The 20,216-nt window shown below is 53.3% G+C and overlaps 3 protein-coding genes across 3 annotated transcripts in view; 1 reads left to right on the plus strand and 2 right to left on the minus strand.

Moving 5' to 3' along the window:
• The window catches only part of Myo1d (myosin ID), a 293,048-nt gene extending 284,310 nt beyond the window's left edge, over positions 1–8,738 (plus strand). Inside the window, exon 22 of the mRNA XM_075991410.1 lies at positions 6,590–8,738. Coding sequence (XP_075847525.1) covers positions 6,590–6,746 — 157 coding nt within the window. The 3' untranslated portion in view covers positions 6,747–8,738. The remainder of the gene's footprint in view (positions 1–6,589) is intronic.
• A 969-nt stretch (positions 8,739–9,707) lies between these two features.
• Cdk5r1 (cyclin dependent kinase 5 regulatory subunit 1) lies at positions 9,708–13,383 on the minus strand. The gene has a single exon (XM_075991399.1). The coding sequence runs from the start codon at positions 13,380–13,382 to the stop codon at positions 12,459–12,461; it is 924 nt and encodes a 307-aa protein (XP_075847514.1). The 5' UTR covers position 13,383; the 3' UTR covers positions 9,708–12,458.
• Positions 13,384–18,481: 5,098 nt separating this feature from the next.
• Positions 18,482–20,216, minus strand: part of Psmd11 (proteasome 26S subunit, non-ATPase 11) — a 37,498-nt gene continuing 35,763 nt past the window's right edge. Inside the window, exons 13-14 of the mRNA XM_075991411.1 lie at positions 20,074–20,216; positions 18,482–19,958 (exon numbers count right to left, since the gene is read on the minus strand). Coding sequence (XP_075847526.1) covers positions 20,074–20,216 — 143 coding nt within the window. The 3' untranslated portion in view covers positions 18,482–19,958. The remainder of the gene's footprint in view (positions 19,959–20,073) is intronic.

Genomic DNA, 20,216 nt, shown 5'->3' on the forward strand with positions numbered 1-20,216 from the left:
TGGGCGTGGGTGAAGCTCTCGGGTGTCCAGCTGTTTCAGGACTGCTGTGTGGTTTCACCTCGTCCCTTACCAGCTACAGATACAGAAAGGGCTTCAGAGACAGGAAGTGCAGCACCGCCGTCCCTGGCCTCTTGGCTCCTCTAGAGCAGCTGTGGTGCAACCCTGACCAGAGCAGAAGCAGCATTTCCCCAGCAGGATTGTGAAAGAGCTGCCCTCTGAGGCTCAGCACCAGCAGGGGACCGTGCCCCTGAGGCGAAGCGCAGTCCTTAGTGGGAGCCAGAGTGTGTACTGCATGTCCCAGTGATATCAGGGAGGTAGGACTCTGGGGTTGGCTGCCCAGCACGGGAGACCTTTCATCTCATTGTGACCGCATCTCTCTGGTCCACGGCCTGGGACCAGACAGCAGAGTACAGCCCCTGCTTCACAGGGCACTCCTGTCCCTCCCAAAGTCCAAGCCAGGCACCCTGCCGGACTGCCTGCAACCTCCTGGGCCACTTTCTTGGGTTGGCTTCGGTCTGGAGACTGCATTTCCCAGCTGACCAGGGGCCTGGATAAGGAGGGAGATTCTTCTGAGCTGATTCAGCTCCTGGACACATGTGGTTGTCCCCTTTGTGCACGGCCTGTGGGTGCGCAGCCAGCCCTGGAGCCATGTCGGCTTGTCCCTTCTTACCCACAGCTGCTCTAATGAGAAGACGGAGTCTCAAGTGAAAAAGGAAAGAAAGTCACTCGACAAGGGCCATTTGCCTGCGATGACGGCTGAGAACAGATGACATGAGATCAAAGTCCCCAAATACCACAATTTGCTGAGCCACTAAATCCTGTAACAGAAGCTGGGGAGGGAGGCCCCTCCCCCACAGGCAGGCTCCCTCAGCAGCTGTCGTTTGGCTCGGCACACCATCAGAGGAGATACCCTGTCTCCCTCTCCATTCTCTGTGAAGATGAGGAAAGACCCCAGTGTGTGCTGGGGCTCAGGCCAGAGCCAAGGCACTGCTCCCACGGGAGCACCTAGTCTCCTGTGCCTGCTGAGACCTCACCAGCTCCACAGCCATACAAAACCTCTTGCTGGTTTGGTTGTCTCACTCCATAATCCAGACTGGCCTCAAACTCACAACAGTCCCCCTGCCTCAGCCTCCTGCTGTGATTAAAGGTGGGAGCCACTATGTTCAGTCTAACTGGACTTCAGTCATTCTGTTAACTTAAAATAAGGACTTCCTCTAAAACTGGTCAGTCATGGCCTTTAATCCCAGCACTCAGGAGGCAGAGGCAAGCAGATCTCTGAGTTCAAGGCCAGCCTGGTCTACAGAGCAAGTTCTAGGACAGGCTCCAAAGCCACACAGAGAAACCCTGTCTTGAAACCCCTTCCCCACAAAAAACAAAACAAAACATGTTTTCTGCTTTTTGTCCTCTAGACCCTTTTGGCAGAAAAACTCCCTCATTGAACATGGACGACTATGGATGCAGTGTTAGACAGCTGTTACCTCTGTCTACTTCCAGACTATTCTACTACCCCAAAAGGAAATCTCCTTAGCATCCCTGCCACCCCCGCCCCTCCCTGATGCCCCTTGCCACAACTAAGCTACCCTGTCTCTGGCAGTGTGTCTAGTGGGGTATTTCCCATAATGGGGTCTTACAGTGTGTGGCCTGTTGTAGCTGGCTTCTTTCAAAGCTCATTGCTGTATTGATACTTTACTCCTTTCATTGCTGAATAATATTCCACTGGACATAACTATCCTAGTGAATGGATTTAGCACACTTTGGTCATCTGTTCATTCAACCACTGATGGGCTGGCTGCCTTTTGTAAATACTTCTGCTGTGAAACTGGTATCCGGAGTTGTTGTCTGAACACCCGTTCTCATTTCTCTCTGGTACACACCTGGGAGGGAGCTGCTTGACCATGTGATTGGTGTTTAGTCTTCTCTCTGGCACACGCCAGGGACTGCTAGACCATATGATGGCTTTTTAGTGTGCTGAGGAACTGGGAAGCTGCAGCCGGGTTTTCCTTTGTGCACGCGACGTGTGGGTGGCAGCAGAACCCTCCCAAGCTGCTCCTCTTTGTCCCTCATACTATTGTGAACTCAACCCCTCTTCCTTTGAACCCGGCAGCAGCCTCACAAAGATGGTGGGGCACCGGGTCAGACAGGGATACGCCAAGGAGAAGAGCAGGAGCCTGGGGCCATCCCATTTCTCAGTGACTACCCCAAGTGCTTGTTTTTCTGAGGGCTGCCTGCCTCCTGGGACTCCCCCATTCCACAGACCATCTGGTCATCTTGCCTGCGAGATGAGCTTCTTGAGTGGGTGTTTCGGGTCTAAGAGGACCATGGCCAGTTGAGCACGCTGCTCGTCCCCACTGTGAGGCTGAAATAACGGAATAAAGTGCTGGGAGTGGGCTGTCTGCAGTGCACCGCGGCCTGGGATGGCATACTGATCCGGCAAGCCCAGAGCCAGCAGCCTAGCTGGGATTGCCCATTAGTACCGGGAGCCCTCCTGGACCTTCAGGCACAGGGTTCCGGACCCTCTGAGACCCCTCCCCCTCCAGGACCCTGTATCCATACGTGGAATGTCAAGCCATGCATGTGGTATAAGGGCCCCCACACCTGTCAGGCTGAAACACAAGCTGAGAAGGCCCAGGATACACAGCGCCAGACAGGGGCTGTTCAAACAGAGCAGCCGTGTGGTTTATGAGCTCCAAGAACATGTGCGGAGAGCATCAGCGCAGTCTGTCACGGTGGCTCTCCTGAGCCAGCGCTGCTGGGGGTCCTCAGCCTCGACTGAAGGAGCGTAGCTCTCCTGGATAGTGCCCGCTCCCAAAGACAGCTCTGTGCTTTGGTCACAGCCTGCAGATCCCAGGAGGGCGAGCAGCCTCCCAGGGCACAGGAAAAGACCCCGTCTCTAAGCTTACACTTACTTTCTGTATTCCTGGGGCTCAGCACCTTGAGGTAAAGACTGGAGAGCAGATGTGGGGTGATGGTGAGGATGATGATGATGAAATAACCGTCACCTGTCACCACCAGCGCACAGGTGAAGAAGAGAACCTCACGTGCGCCTGATGGCTGTAAGAGACTCACAGGGACTTGGGCAAGCCCAGGAGCCAGTAGAACTGGAAGCCAGGCCTCTAGCCCAGCCTTGTACTTAAAAATCGCAGATGATCAGAAGCAATCTTAGGTGTTTAGAGCACACTACCCAGAAATCTAGGGTGGAGAGTTGGGTGCAGTGGCTCATGCCTGTAACCCCAGCACCAGGAGGCTGAGGCAGGAGGAATGACCATGAGTTCAAGGCCAGCCTGACCTCTATATAGTGAGCTCTCATCTCAAAAGAAAAGGGGAAGAGGAGACGAGGGAGGGATGTCGAGACATGGCGTGCATTCTTTCCTGATACATCCTAATTGATTCTTGCCCCATAGAGGGTGGGGCTGGAAATTGGGAGTTTGATGTTTGAAGCAGAATCTGTGTTTAGGAGTAGGGGTGGCAGGCATAGAAACATGTCTGTACTTGGGTTGTTCTCTGACTACCTCCCATGTCACCAGAGGACCAGGACACGGCCATTCCAGCAAACTCCCTGGGGCAGGCTGAGGGTCAACTCTGGCTGTGGGAGGGAAAGAATGACCCCACTTTCAGGGGTCAGGTCAGGGGAGAGCTCCTCCTTGAGAGGTGGGGAGCCACCACAAGCTGGCACAGGATGGTAGCCTGCCAGAGAAATGGGGGCCCAGATCTGTCTGCATCACCGTGCAGAAGAATCCAGTTCCCGGCTCCTGCCTTCCTCCTCACAGAGGTCCCTTCTCCAGCAGCAGTGCCCTCTGGAAGGGAGGGAAGCCAATCTCAGTGGTGTGTGCTGGAGCCTCCCAAGTATGGGTCTGCTCAGCTCGAAGTTCCCTGAGAAAGAGGATGTCCCCCTCCTCCCCTGTCTTGTTCCTGTCCCGGCTAGTGTTTACTCTCCACTGCCTGTGGACTGACTGACTGACTAGGACTAAATGGGGAAAGAGCCTGTGGCCTCTGAACCCAGTGACACCAAAGCTCACCCCACCTTTTGATGCTTCCACCACCCATGCCCACACCAAAACTAGAGCTGTCCCCAAACACCCAAAGAAGAAGGACGGAGACCATGGCTACCCTGCTGGTAACACTCTGGCCGAGGGACTAGGCTGAGAAAAAAGCTCCTGTCGGGAGGGCCCACTGCACCTCAGGAGCATGGCTGGCATGCTGGTGATTCTCCACGTCAGGTTCTCAAGCTGACATAGAATTGGTTCCCCGGAGCCCGCTCCCAGAGAATCTGAGAGAACCCAGAGTCATACTGCTCTCCTGGCCCCACTAGGAAGAGGAGGGCAAGATGGTGGCCCTAAGGAACCCACAAGACCCAAGTTCAGCGGAGAAGCATGGTGGCTGACAAAGCTTGGGGACCATCTTGTTCGGAGGCAGCCTCAGATCTGGCACTCTGCCTGCTGGGGGCCAGTGTGAGGCCACAGGGGACCCATGCACACCTACTGCAGCCAAGGGCCCTGGAGCTAACCTGCAGAGCCCCCTGGTTCCCAAGGGAGTGGAAAAGAACCTGAGTCACCGCCTCTGATGGGCTCTGCTATTTTTATGTCCAACTCTGGTTAAAAATATCTAAGCCCAGGTTCTAGCTGGGGCTGACAGGACATTAAGTATTTGATATTTAGTGCCCATGTCTCCCTGGTCCCATTCACTGCATCATGGCTCATGAGGCAAGTAGGTAACAGACCTCAACACACCAACCCTGGGCCTTCTGTGGTAGGTGCCACCAAGTGTCCCTGGACACCATGCCCTGGGGCCAGTGCTGCAGAAGCACCTATGCTCAGCACATTGATCCCTGTGAGCAGGAGCATGGCATGCAGCCTGACCGGCATGCAAGCAACTGGGACTATTGGACCAGCCAATGCTTGGGAAACAGTGGGAAAGCTTGTGCAGAGGCTGACCTCAACCCTGGCTTCCTTCTGCACGGTGGACATGGCCACTCAGTGCTCATCACTTGGTGCTGGGAGCTCCCTTAACTCCAGAAGACCAGGATGTTCAGAAGACCCAGCCTGTTGACCCTTGACATGGAGCCTCGGCAGCCACAGCAAAGGAATCCCTAGGGAGGCAGAGAAAGCCTAGCTGGCCGGGCAGTGGTGATGCACACCTTTAATCCCAGCACGTGGGAGGTAGAGACACAGGTGGATCTCTGTGAGTTCAAGGCCAATCTAATCTATGAGACCTAGTTCCAGGACAGCTAGGACTGTTATACAGAGAAACCCTGTCTTAATAAAAAAAAAGAAAAAAGAAAAGGAAAGGAAAGGAAAAGAGGAAGGAAGGAAGGAAAGAAGGAAGGAAGGAAGGAAGGAAGGAAGGAAGGAAGGAAGGAAGGAAGGAAGGAAGGAAGGAAGGAAGGAAAGAAGGAAGGAAGGGTGGGCAGAGTTGCTGCCCATCCTAACTGGAAACCCCTAAGCAGCAAGCCTTCCCCCCCAAGCTGGAAGCAGAGTGATGCAGCAGAAGTGGGGTGCAGCGTGGGACGGCTGGCATGGGTGCACACACTTTAAGTGCCAGCCTCCTTACAAGGCTCTCAGCTTTTAACCTAAGCCGCAGCTCGAGTACATTCAGCACTGTGTGTGTTGTTAGAGGCGAGGACTTCCACTTCCACAGCGGGGAGAGCGCAGCAAGCCACCCGAGTGGGTCTCCACTCAGTGAGGAAGCCTTGGCTGTGGCTCTCAGGCTGACCCTGCTCAGCATCCTGGTGAATAGGAAGTGAGATACCATCCACCTACCCATTCTGGAGCAGCCAGGCAGTGGGGACTATCTGCAGAGCCTGCGCTCTGTGGCAAAACCTGGCTCCCCTTGCTCCAAAGTAAAAACAGCCTTCACAGGAGGTCATCAATTCAGACCTGCTTTGATTTGGTTGGTTTGAGTGGCACTGGGGACTGAACCCAGGTCCTCACACACACTAGGCAAATGCTCTACTACCGAGCTGACTCTATGTCCAGGACTTTCCAAGTCCTTATTTCCACACAGGGTGTCAGAAAGTTGCCCAGGCCAGCTATAAACTCACTCTATAGTCCAGGTTGGCCTTAAACCTACTGTTCTCCTGACTCAGCCACCCAGGTAACTGGGATCCCAGATCTACTGTACGTCAAGGCTCAGCCTCAGACCCACTTTTGATGGGCAGACTCCATGACAGCCAGCTAGATTCAAGGCAGACATTCCTTGAGGGGCTGGGGCAATTCTAGTCTCCCTGTTGGCAATCAGAGATGACTGTCATGAGTCAGAGCCCTGACACCTTTTTTCCTGAACACCCAAGTGACTCAGCCCAGCCCTGGCAATGGCGCAGCCACATCTGCCTCCCTGGTTCGGCAGCACACAGGGTTCCCTGGATGAGCAGTCCTCCTGCCTTGCCAGCACCTGCTGGCCGCAGCACACACCTCAGTGCCTCTGTCTCCTTCCCGCCTCTGTGGGCCCCTGGGAAGAAAGCAGGTTGAACCCTGAAACTGCCACCCCACAAGATCCTGGCAAATGGCAGGGCCCTGGGGGTTGCCAAGGAAACCACACGATTCTCTGTCTGCCCACTCACTGCCTGCCTGGCCTATCTTTTCCCTTCTTACAGTGAGAAGCGCCACCTTCAAGTGAACGTCACCAACCCAGTGCAGTGCAGCCTCCATGGGAAGAAATGCACCGTCTCTGTGGAGACGCGGCTTAATCAGCCGCAGCCTGACTTCACCAAGAACCGCTCTGGCTTCATCCTCAGTGTGCCAGGGAACTGACTGCTGCACGTCGGAGGCCTGGCCCGGGGAGCAAGAGCTTGAGCCTGGCACAAGGCTGGCCGGGCCCTTAGCCTCTCCATCCCTACATACGTTCCACCTGGCTCAGCATCCCAGGAACCCGCTAATTGCTGTACGCCCTCTAATCCCACTAGAAATCAGCGTGCAAGGGCCTCCCTGGGCAGGGCTCCTCTGCCTTCTCCGAGGCCCTGCTCATGAAGTGTCCTGTCTGACTTTCTGCCCCTGCCCCTGCCTCTCATCTCTCAACTCTGCATAGTACCTGCTCAGGAAACCAAAGACCCTTTGCAGCCTCCTGGGCTAGACCACTTCTCACCCCACAAGCAACTGGATAGTACCTGTAATTGGCAAAGGCCAGTGACCACTGCTGACCCAGCAGAGGGATGGGTGGCCCAGAGCACAGGACAGTTTCTCCAGCCAGAGACGTTCTCTTAGAGGTTTGGATCCAGTGTCCGTGTGCAGAGGATTAGCCCTGCTGTGACCCCCACACCTGATGCCTTCCTTCCCCCCATGATTGCAGCCCTTGGACCTAGCTCAGAGCCCCTTAGCACAAGCCTTACCACTAGCAGCCAGCCAAAGGCAGCAGGTGAACAGGTTTGCCTGTGAAGCCCATCCCTCAGCCATGTTCAGTCAGAGGTTCCTCCTTCCAGAGCTGACCCTGGAAGATCTTTTGCCTCCAAGGTTCCAGGGCCTGGACTTTCTGAGCACTTCTCCCGTAGAGACACCCTGCTGCTACTCAAGGACCAGTTATCATAACTCTTCTCTTTGCAGACTGCCAGGTTTGTAACCAGATGTCCCCTGCTGTAACCACACTGTCATACCTAGTAGGGAGTAAGGAGAGCCCTTGCCCCGACTCCTCCAGCTGAGCCTCCTCCTCCCTGGAGAACTGGGACTCCTGGGAAGCCACTGCACACAGCTGTGAGAGCTGGGTCAAAGCTGCAGCAAAGAGCGTGGAGTCCTGGCACTGCCGGCCAGGCCAGGGTGCCCACCTATGCCACATACCTGCCTGCTGGAGCCTGGCCCCTGAGCCCGCTGATGGGAGTTTGCCAGTGTCTGCCAAGCAAAAAGCTTGCCTGTTTCAGAACCTTCCTGAGACCCCTGCCCCCGTCTCAGCTGCTGAGGATAAGGCCGCCTGTGGGCATTGCAGGCTGCTGTGAGCGCCTGCCATGGAAGGCTGGGAGCAGACATCAGCAGGCACAGCAGGACTTACAGGGCCAGGAGCACATTTTCTTCACTTTCCCCCAGGTTCTGCCCCCTAATCCTCACCTTGCCACCCTAACCCACCAAGTGCCTGTGTGTCACCTCCTGTGCCTTGCCCAGAGCCTGAGGGAGTCACCTGGCTGACTGACCAAGGTGGTTCCAGCCACCTGGTCTCATAACCCCTTTTGCAGAGGTGCGGGGCCTTTTACACTGCAGGCCGTTTGTAACAGAGAGCCCTGCTGCCATCTGCCCTTGGGAGCCTTTCTCATCCTCCAGGCCTGGTCAGCTGCCTGTGCAGAGCGGAGGTGCCACCAGCCCGGTTTTGCCAATCGCCAGCGGACACTGACGGACCATCTGACTGGAACTTCACCTTCCCTTCCCACCGCCCCCGCGTGTTGCTCTACACTAGACATGCTGGTGTGTTCATGCACACCAAAGCAGGTCATGCCAAACAAGTCACAGATCGGAGGCTGGGCGTGGGGGTAGCCTGGGACCCCTGACCCAGGCCAGAACCCCCCACCAAGGAACTGCCCTGCCCACAAGCACTTTCTTATCAGTGTGCGGCCACTGAAGGACCTGGAATTTCGGGTGTGAATGATGACAGTAAGAAGGGACAGGACACAGTGATTGTATGCACGGAGTGGGGTCTCTCAATTATATGAAATGCGGTCTATGGTTTGGTGCGTATATTCCTATTTTCCATTAAATTAACTTTATTTCTAAAGCATATTTTGATTTACCATAAAGAGCAATAAAGCATTAAATCTTATTTTTAAAGGCATTCTGCTTATCATTTAAAAATAGTGAAATTTTAGATTATATAGTCAACTGCCATCTCAGAAGGTAGAATCAAGCACAAATTATGTAAAATGGTGGATAATTTGCCCAAGGCTTTTGAACAGAAAATTTAGGGAGTGAGAAGCAAGCTGTGTGAGAGAAGAGGCAAGAGGCAACCTTGGAATTCATTCCAGGCACACTCTTCCGCCACTCTGAAGCTGCAGTCTAGAATCCTAAGGGAACATGTTTCTGAAATAAACGCATGTCCACACAAAAGATGGCACGAATTCCTGCAGCAGCTCATGGGAACAGGAACCTCGGGTCAGGTGGAAGCCCCAGGACACTCTAGCGCCCAGAAGCTCAGCCCTGCAGGGTCTTGCAGTCACTGGCAGACTGCCAGGGCTGTAGGCTCCCAGCAGTGGGTGCAGGGACAGCAGAGAACAGGCCTCGCTTCCCTCTTCCTGAGGCTGAAAGGCAGACAGGACACAGAAGCTGAGGCAGTGGCACAACTGGGAGACCCAGGACCAGATTCCTCTGAAGCTAAACTGTTGGGTCGCCAGGACTCCTGTCCACCCCTGCTGACTTTTGGGCAGTGGACACTGAGCAAGGTGGGCCTAGGGGAAGATGGGAGCAGCGGCCTTGGCACCAAGACTCAACATACAGTCTAAGTCCAGATGCCTAAGCAGGACTGAGGTGGCCAACACTGACCGGGCCATGCCTAAATGTGGCTGGCCTTCTGTGGCTTGAGCTGCCTGCCATGTGACCCCACAAAGGAAGCCCCCAGGAAGAACCTGCCCAGCACCTAAGCCAATGCTGGCTTGCCCCAGTGCTGCTTTCTAAATCGCGGAAATATGCTCCCTCCCTCTCCCTAACTGTCCCCTCTGCCTGCACAAACCTATACATACACAGCCATGCACTAAAGGTGCCCCTAACAAGTGCCCAGATGGCGGGTCCACAAAGAGACGGATGTAATGGATGGTCAGTGCATTTTATTGAATCAGCACAGTACAAAAATAAATAAAAATAAGGGAAGGGGAATTAAATTACAGCCAAACTGAGCTTCATGACTCTTGTCAGATTATAAACCACACATACTCAAACACGCTACACATACATACAGAATGAGACAAATATAAATTAACAGTGTCCACAGTTTGGTCAAAAAAATAGCTACAGAGAAATTTCACTAAAAAAAAAACCCATACATCACGTGTGTGTAATTAGCAGTATCAGATGTACAGCTATGGATAATTCTAGGACGGGATGGCACGTTTTCTCTTCATTGCAAGTCCAACACTGCTGGAAGAAAACTAAATTCTAATAACTGCATGGAAAGAATATAATATCAGCCCTGCGGGGCTGTAAGAAAAAGAGAAGAATCCAGTCCTGAACTCGGCTTCTGTGGCTTGTCCTCGGCACGGCGTGATTCCCACTGCCATCTGTTCTAAGGTTATTTTTCTTAAGACACAGAGCGCTCCTGGTCTGCATGCACGGAACCACTGTAAAAGCGACGAAGAATAAAGGGAGTTTTTGTGGATTTTTTTTCACATTTTCCTTTTTTTTTTCTTTTCTATTTTGCGTGTGTTTGTTCTAAAAGTGTCTTCATAGCAGCATGTCAGATGGGTTCATTGCTCGAACACTCAAGTCTATCAGTTGTTCCTTTACACAGTACTAATGACCAGTGCAAGGGGGAACACAAGGGCTTCACAGTCAACTAGGGAGTCCTTTCCTTAGTCGTCAACCACTTCTGAAATGTGCACCTCCTCAAAAATTAAAAAAAAAAACAAACTTTTTTTTTTAAAGTACAAAGAGAAGGAAACAGTCAATAGAGCTGGAATCTGTGATTGCAGCTCAGTGAACAGCTCCAGACCGGCTTCAGCAGTTGGACGGGCTACAAACACAAACCCCTCCTCCTTAGACCGGACACCTGAAGCTCCTCTTCCACTACACCAGGGGCCAACTGTGCAAAGTTGCTCTCCGCACAGGTAATCGTGGCAGCGGAATCTGAAGACAGATCCCGCGTGAAGTCAGACCAGAGAGGCTCCGCAACCCTTGCAGGGCTCCCCAGCTCCGCGGCAGATCATGAGGGCCCAGGATTCGCTCTCTAGGAATCTGGCTGAGGGACTGGAAAAAGGCTCTCTAGTCCCAGCGGGTCAGGTCCTCTTCCCCACCTCTGGTTAGCTGAAAGGCTCTGCTCCAGGCCTCTTTAGGGGAGACCTCCGTTTCACAGCTTTCTCTTTGTGACTTTTCTGTAGCGCTTGTGTGGAAGTTGGCAGCCACCTAGAACCTAATCCTATGTAAGATAACCTCTGCCTTCCTCACTGTAGCCCCCACGCCCATTCCTGGGGAGCAGGACAGGAAGAGGAGACTCCCCGCTAGCATCTTCACATTGCTCTTTGTTCCCCAAAGCTGGAAAGAGGGCCATGCAGGAAGGCTCGCTCCCTTCTCCTGGACCGCTTCCAAACCCCCAAGCCACCAGTCTGGGAAAATTAGAAAGAAAAACCAGTAAAGTCCACAGAGTGTGTTTTGCAGCTGCCAGGGATAGGTGGGCACCACACCCGAGCAGCTGGAAGTGTTCAGCTGGACAGTCACCAAGCTTCCCGAGCAGTCAGGAGTCACAGGCGAATCTTGCAATTGTCTCCGGGACGCAGCTGTCTCACTAGGTTGCACAGAGCGAAGCTTCATCTCTGGGAGAAACCGAACTGCCTGGAGACAGCTTTAAGCTACCAAGGGGTAGGGGTGGGAGACACCATTGCCACGGTAACCCCTGCCAACTGATCTCACCTTCCCCCAGCTTTGTAGGAAAATATGTTCACCAGCAAGAGGCCGTGGCACTTAAGTGGGCAGGCACCAACCTGATCTCAGGCATGGATGCCCACCTGCCCAGAAGGCAACGTTGCTCATGGGTACCTGCCACTGTCCTGGCTTTCGCACAGAGTGACTGAGCTGCGTTAGTCAAATGAAAAACTCACTCGGGAAAGGGGCTGCCCCTAGCTTCACCTTACCCCCTTAGCTGGGACCCAAAATGAGAGAGGAATCTACTAAGCAAACCACCTCATTTACCGACACTAAGGTGGGAGCCGGGAGCATAGACAAAAGGACAGGGCAGGGAGCTCCATCCATCCTGCCAGCAAAGAAAAGCCCTTCGCCCAAAAGCAAAGCAGCAAAACAGGGCCGAGCACGGTCAACAGTCATGGACAATCTTTGCAACAGACCCACTTCCAGGCTCCTGTGCTGATGGCCCAGGGCAGTGGAGAGCTCGCCTCACTGAGAACCTCCTGGAACCTGAGTCGGGACAGCTGGCTCCAGGAGCCTTTGGGAGAAAGAAACAGTCGCCAGAAAAGGGTCACTTCCTCCTGGGCCACAGCTCCCATCATGGGACAGTGGGAAAGCCTCATCTACTCTGGACCCCGCATGGGTACAGGCGACACGGGCAAGTCAGTCCCTTGAATCCCCAGAGAGAGCGCTCAGCAGCCTAGGTGGCTTTAAATGCATCTTCTGGGTTTGCACAAGGTTCATGAGTTCGAAAGTCCCCAGAGTTCTCGAAAGGTCTGGGGAAGAAAAAAAAAAGAGAGAGAAAAAAAAAAAAACCAAGGAGAGAACATGGGAAGAGGCCCTTGGTGGCTTTGCTAGACACATACTGTACACAAATTGATTCGTTTAGTAATAAATTTTTAAAAACGAATGGAATCCTTGAGCCGGGATACCGGCCACAGGGGCTCACCGATCGAGCCCCAGGAGGAGCCGCTTCTTGTCCTCCTGGCCACTCTCGTTCTTCAAGTCGGAGAACACCTGTGTGAAGTAGTGTGGGTCGGCATTGATCTGCAGCATCTTGGAGCTCATGAGGTTGATCACTGAGAGGCAACGGTCCCAAAAGGCTTCCTTGCAGCTCTCCACTAGGAAGGGCTTGAGCGGGTAGGAGATTTCATTGCCCATGTAGGAATAGGAGAGGTACAGGCAGGTCAGCAGGACAGCCTGGAGCTCGTGGTCCGAGCCCACCTCGGAGGAGATAACATCCCTGCAGAGCATGTAGAGGAAGACCACGTTGGCCGGGGTGATGAAACCCTGGTCCTGCCAGCCCTGCAGAAGCAGCGAGCGGTCCACGCTGCGCAGCCAGAGCACCGGGTCCGTGGGGGACAAGTGCTTCAGGCGGTAGCACCGGCGGCAGAGAAACTCGCCCAGGCAGCGTAGCAGCTCACTAGTGGAGGCCTGGACGATGACCCGTTTGGGTGTCCCTGCAGAGGTGATGGCAGGGTGCGGGGCCTTCTTGACGGAAGAGGAGACCCCAGTCTGGGAGCCCGAAAGCTGACTGGCTGGGGGTGCGGGCGGCTGGGCCGGCGGGGGCTGGGCGAATGTGGACAGGTTGGCGCACGACAGCGACTTCTTCAGGTTCTCATTGTTGAGGTGCGCGATGTTGCTCTGGTAGCTGCTGTTGGGCTGCGCCTTCTTGGAGTTCTTCTTCTTGGCTGACACTGCCACGATCCTCTTCCAAGGCAGCACCGAGATGATGGAGTGCCGCTTCAGGTTCTTGTCCTTGGCGTTCTTGCTGTTCTGCACAGCCGTGTAGTGGCCCACCGTGGCCGCGCCATCCTCAAACAGCGTGGCCTTCCGATAGCTGGGGGACAGGGACAGCACTGTGCCCATGGTGCCACTGCGCGCCCGGCGGGGGCCGGCGCCCCTGCGCGCCCAGCCTGCCGGCCTGAGGGAAGAAACGCCTTACCGAGCCTGAAGCGGCCGCAGGGAGAAAGAAGGCGCTCCCAGGACGCGACGCGTGTAGCCCTGCGGATCTGCGTGGAAAACAAGATGGTTCTCAGCCCCGGGAGGGGCTCAGCGCCGCGCCCCTCCGCCCGCACCTCCGAGGCCCGAACCCCCGGGCCGCGGCCCCGCCGAGCCCCAGCCCGCGCTTCCACTGCGGCACCGGCCGAGCGCCGCAGCGGCCACCGCCGCAGGACTCCGACCCGGCCGCGCGCACGGCCCCGGTCAGCGCAGGCTTACCCGCAGGCAGGCTCCCGCGGCAGGCGCAGCCGCTGCGTCCCAGGCCCTCCGCAATGCGCGCCGCGGCCCCGAGGCTCGGCGCGGCTCGGCGCGGCGGCGGCTCGCAGCTTCTGTCCAAGGTTCTGCAGACGCCGCGGCCCCGCCCCCGCCCGGCCCCCGCCAGCGTCTCCGCCGCGCGCTCGCCCGCCCCGCCCTGGCGCGCGCCTCGCAGGCTGCCTCTCCGGGTCGCGCGCGCCGCCGCACTCCCGTTCGGTCTCGCCGCCAGGTCGCGGCCACTCGAGTTCTCGGCTCGAGCGGCGCACGGTGGCGCCTCTAGTGGGCGCGCTCCATGCGGGCGGCGGGAACGCGCGGCGCCGGGTCCCCGCTTCGAAGCCGCCCGCGCCGCACGGCACAGCCCGGCTTCGTGAGTACCGGCGCCGCGCAGCGGAGCTCGCCGGGCGGACGGGCGGGCGGGGCGAAGGGCGGACCCCGCCCAGACACGTGCTGCCTTTGTTCCCGCCGCGGCCCCCGCAGCTGAGGCCGCGGGCCTTGTGAAGAGTGGCCCCGCGCCGGGCAAGGGAGAGCCGCTGTCCTCTAAGGCTCAGAACCTCGGACCAGCCTCTGATTTGCCCGTTTTGAAGCTTGATGGCAGTAAAATTGCGGAATATTCTGGTTCTGATCATCGACGCACAGCTCCAAAACACTCCATATCCTTCACAAAGGCGACTGCCGGTTTACTAGCCATTCATTTTGGACTGATTCTGGAGACTCAAACTAGCAAGCAAGCCACAAACCGTCTCTTAACTTGGACCTAGAGAATTCCTGACAACACCTGCAACAGCTGAGCCAACTACCCAAAACAGGAATCTTGTTGAGTCATTAGGCACAGTACTTCCAGGTTAGAAAGCGCCAGTTTCTTTATGTACCCAGAGAGTTCTCTGCCAACAGGAGCGGAAAAGTTTAGGGGCCTTGGCGACCAGAATAGAAAATGCACTGAACTGTACAAAAAAACAAAAAACAAAACACGTTTTCCAGGACCTGTCAAACACCAGGAAGGCTAGCTTAGCTTGTGTGCCCTTCATCACAACGTTCCTTGATGAGCAGAATCTTAGCCGGTATTCTATTGCTAGAACACAACACCCAACACTGGATAAACTATAATGTGGCTCCGGGCGGTGGTGACACACGCCTTTAATCCCAACACTCGGGAGATAGAGACAGGCGGATTTCTGTGAGTTTGAGGCCAGCCTGGTCTACTGAGCGAGTTATAGGTCAGGCTCCAAAACTACAGAGAAACCCTGTCTCGAAAAACAAAAGCAAAACAAAATTAATGTGTTAACTCACAATTCTGGAGTCCAGTCCAGAACCAGAGGTAGAACTTTCCTTGACGAGAGCTTTGAGGCTTCAACTCACATGGGCAAGGGGGAGAGCTAACAAGTACTTGTGGGATTGATGGCAGGTGCCATCAATTGGTTATCTAACAACTCACACTAGCAGGAGCTTACTTAACCCCTTCATGCATTGAAGCGACGCTGACTTAAAACCTTCCCTTGTAGCACAAGCCAGCCAGTGACTGGCAGTCTTCCTGCTTGTATTAACTGCTGGAACTGAGGCAGGAACACCAGCTCTGACGACCCGGCTCAACACTGACACCGAGATCAAGTCGCATGGCTCAGAGTGTCAACAATCCTAACTGCTCTTGAAAATCAGGAGTTGCCCTGGCCCTTCATTGTCAAGTGGGTTTAAGTCATCTGCCCATGGTCTTTCAGCCCCACTGACCCAATGCCTCTTCCTGGAAAGGAAACCCTGAAAGTCAGCCTCTGTTCCTCAAGCCCCAGGGGGAGAGACCCAGCTTCTCAGCTGGCTTCATTGTTTATGTTCTTTCAAATTATAGGATTGAGCAAAAGTTAAATGTGTTCTACTTCCCTAAATAGACACACATCTCTGAAGGCTACAATCCACCCATTAGAAAAACCTGGGCCTGCTATTGCCTGCAACTGAATTCCAGCTCTTACAGTTGATCCTGGAGTTGATGGGCCTTTTCCAGCATGGCTGTACACATGTTCTCTCTTGTCTTCTGTCCAGCCAGTCCTTCAAACCCTCTGTGTGAACTACTCCAGCCTCCTCACATTGCCAGGGGCAAAGTCATGTTGGTAGCAGAACAGAATAGGACAATTCTATCAACCTCCATGCTGAGGGACAAGGTTGTTAGGCGCCCTACCACCTAGGTGATACCTGAAAAGCTCTTCAAAGTCTATCAGTCAGGGTTCCGGAGGGTAACAGAACTCCCAACAACGGCCAGCTATTGGACAGAAAGTCCAAGAATCCAGAAGCTGCTCAGTTCAAGAGGCTAGATGTCTCAGCTGGTCTTCAGCAGAGGCAGGAATCCTGAAGTAGGCCCTAATGCCAGTGAAGGAATGGCCTTGCTAGCAAGGACAGAGCAAGCAGGCAAAAAGCAAAAGCTTCCTTCTTCCACTCCAGCAGTAGGTGTGTCCCTCCTCCTGAGACCCAGATTACAGGCGTGTGTCTTCACACCTCAAGACCCAGACAAAAAGTGGATCTTTCTATATCAAACTGAAGCAAAATGGTGTGCACTCCAGATTTGCATTTTCGTTAAATCCAGATGTAGTCAACTTTGAATAGCCTTCACACAGGACACCAGTCAAGTCCACCTCTGCCTTCCCCCACCCAGCTCCCTCACTGTTCCAACAGGGAAGCAAGGAAGAAAGGGCAACAATCTGCCAAACATGGTAGAATCTAGAGCCCAGAAGGCAGAGCAAGCTGAACGCTGCAGGATGTTTTCCTCCCAGTATTCAGATAGCTCAAGGAAGATGTCTAGTTTTCACTATCAACCAGCCTACTTTCCCTAAAGCCTATCTAGCTACCTTGCAAGGTGGGTGCCCATGCAATAGCTCAGTAGAGATCTGTTGTACACTTACCACTTCCCATACTGGCCCAAGAACAGAAGGCCAAAGGAGCAACTAGCTACATGGTACAGAAAGGATTCCAACCAAGAGCTTCAGAATGCTGGTTCTTGAGGAAGTCTTCCTGTGAGGGCATAGAGCAGCATCTAGTGGCTCTTCTGAGCAACACAGATTATGTAACCAGCACACAGCAGGGCACAAGAGCAGACCTCTTGGCTGTCACAGTCAAAGCAGTCTCATTAATGCACAACGAAGTCCCAATACATTGAAGGCGAGTGCCTAAAAGGAGCCCTCAGCTAGACAGCCCAGAACCAGGCCAATCAATGGCCAGACCTTGGGAGTGGGGAGGAAGCTAGGCTAGCTATGTGAGACCCGGAAGGAGAAACCGTGGCACATCCCATGACGGTCTAGTGCAGCAGTCCAACAGAGGTTACCTGAGAGCCATATTGACCAGCCACATGGGTAATGCGCTATTTTCTAGGAACATTAATAAAGAACAGTTGGGTGGTGGTGGTGCACACCTTCAATCCCAGGAGGCAGAGGCAGATGGATCTGAGTTCGAAGTCAGCCTGGTCTATATAGAGCAAGTTCCGGGACAGTTAGAAAACCCCTATCTTGAAAACCCAAAACAAAACAAAACAAACAAACAAAAACCGGGAATTTTAATAACATATATTTTATTTAACCCAATATGCCCCAAATATTCCAGTGGCATATATAAAAATTAGTAAGCTGCTTAATACTTCTTTCACACCAAGCCTGTAAAGGATGGTCTGTGGTTAGTCTGAACTAGCCTCACTTCAAGACCTAATGTCACGCGGCTAGCAGCTCTGCCTGACTACACTTCTTGCATCATCACACTAAGGGCTACTGTTCTGAGCTGCTTAGGGTTTAGGTCTAAGAGACCCTCCTTACCCTGCTCCAGCTCCACATCACATCCCTATGCAGAGTTTTAAAGTCCTTTATAGAAACTAAACTTTCTAGAAGTAAAATTATACAAAGAAACACATCTACACCTGAGAACTGCTAAACTGGAAGGGGTTTGTCAGTCCCCCAGGGGCCCCAGGCCCTCAGAATCCCCCTACTCTTGGGGTCTACAGGCAGTATGAAAATAGCCGCTATTTAAGATTCCAAAGTAGGGGGCTGGAGAGATGGCTCAGAGGTTAAGAGCATTGCCTGCTCTTCCAAAGGTCCTGAGTTCAATTCCCAGCAACCACATGGTGGCTCCCAACCATCTGTAATGAGGTCTGGTGCCCTCCTCTGGCCTGCACCACAGACAGAATATTGTATACATAATAAATAAATATTAAAAAAAAAAAAAGAACACACTGGCTATTCTTCCAGAGGTCCTGATTCAATTCCCAGCAACCATTTGGTGGCTCATAACAATCTGTAATGAGATCTGGTCCCCTCTTCTGGTGTGCAGGCAAACATGCAGATAGAACACTGCATACATAATAAATAAATTTTTTGAAAAAAAGAAGAAGATTCCAAAGTCACTAAAGTGAGACTGGCCATGGAGACACTGGCTCCTGCACTACTTCATCAGAACCTAGCATCCTAGCGCCTCCCATGGACAAGGAGATAAGGAGACAGGCTTGGTGACTACTGTCCAAGCCCACATGTCCTCGCAGGTCCTCCTGCCCCAAAAGACACCTGAGCTCCATTTTTGACTTCACTCCTTACAGGTCAGCTTTCCTGCCAAGGTTTCCAAATATGGACTCCCAGCATGGCTATAAGACTCCCATTAGGCAATGAAGTGACAGAGCTCTGGCCAAGCCAGAAGGGGCTACAAGGAACACTTGAACTTTCTTGGAAACCCACCAGCACTCAAGAAAAGACACCTTTTGAAAAAAAATTATTTTATTGGAACTCATCTGAACATCAGATATACCTGGTGTTGGTTAGCAAGAACCGTTTGTACATTTGATATTGATGGTGCCAAAACCAAAACAGTGACTGGACATGATGGGGAGAAGGTGGCTGAGAACAAAACCTGATTTTGAGAGGGAAATGAAAGCCAGTCAGATTTAGTGGAGATGCAAAACCTGGTACAACAAAACCTTTTACAAAATAGAGATCTATTACCAAAACCTGGAAGGACAGTCTGAGAAAAGGGGGCCAGCAGGAAGGAGTCAGGGGAGGAGGGAAGAGAGAAAAGACAGAGTGGATGAGAGGACACGGCACGGTGGGGACAGCAAAGGTGCAGGCATTCACCTGCCCAAATGGCATCAAAGCCTGCTAAGGAACTGCATCGGAAACAAAGCATGCTAAAACAGCGCCACCCCGTCAGCTCACACTCTTAAGAGGCAGAGGAAGACAGTCTGGGAAGGGGGCATGAGGGTGCTTCAAACCCAACAAAGTTTTGGTTTGGGGTTTTTTTTTTTTTTTTTGTAATTTAAATTAAAACCACCCAGCCTCATTCCCGATGTTACTGTTTTGAAAAGGGATAGTTCCATCTAACATCAGGAGAGAAGGGTAGAGAGGGAAAGCAGCAGATGGAGTTCAGACAACCCAACTCCTCTAGAGGGGAAAGAGAAAGGATATGGTCTCCTGGCTGAAAGGAAATAGAGGAAAGGAAAGCAAAGAGGGGAGGAGGGGTGGTTAAAACACTGCCGTCTAATCTAGTTACTGTGTTAAAGAAAGCCATGTGCACATCAGGCACCCTGAGGGCTGAGGCCCACACTGTGCCTGCCCGTGTGGCCGTAGTGGACACTAGCTCCTGGACTTGTTCCCATTCTTTCACAGGTCAGAGCAGAGCCGTATTGCAGTGGCTCCACAGCCGGCCTTTCAGGTAGTCTGCTGGAGCCAAAGTCAGAGAGGGAAGGGGAGAGCACACCAACGCCTCGTTTCAAATAACAAAGAAAACAGCAGTCTATACACAGTTGTTTGTTTTGGTTCAGTACAAACAGAATAAAAAGTCATTGCTTTTGATGGTCAGCAAACACCCAATTCTGAAGAGGAGGAGAGGTGGCGCCCAGCAGGTGGATGAGGATCCCCAGTGGTTGGCGGGGTGCCTGGCTTTGCGGCCCTCTCCCAGGAGGCAGAGAGCACAGCTTTAGGTAGTGTAAGCCTTTTTCCTTTTATTTAGAATCTTTTTTTTTCTTTTTTCTTTTTTTTTTAAGCAATTTTCCCACTCCCATGTTGGCCAGTGCTGATTACATGAGAACTGGCCGCCTATCGCTGGATACAGATGCACCAATGAGGGTTAAAAACTTTCCGAGCGAAAAGTAGAACAGAAAGAAAAGAATCTCCTAGCATTTCCCCAAGGGTTCACTCTCCCGCCACACACACTCTCCAAAGAACCGCTACAGATCCAACTCTGCAAGAGAAGACAGAGCAGTGTCAATCAGGGAAGCCGTGAGGACCAGAAGGTGTTCAGTGTCGCAGGCAGAAGACAGTGCTGCCCGGCCCTGGGTCTCGGGGCCGGCACTCACCTATGTCAGCTTCTTGGCTTTGTTGTAGAGGGAGTCCACTACTTTACTCATGTTCTGAATTGTTTCCAGAGCAGCCTCGTAAGTTTTATCTACTGGGGGTTCATCGAAAATGATCAGAACGCCCTCCCCCTGGTCCAAAATCC

The sequence above is a fragment of the Microtus pennsylvanicus genome, chromosome 11 (assembly GCF_037038515.1).
Source record: "Microtus pennsylvanicus isolate mMicPen1 chromosome 11, mMicPen1.hap1, whole genome shotgun sequence".
NCBI lineage: Eukaryota > Metazoa > Chordata > Mammalia > Rodentia > Cricetidae > Microtus > Microtus pennsylvanicus.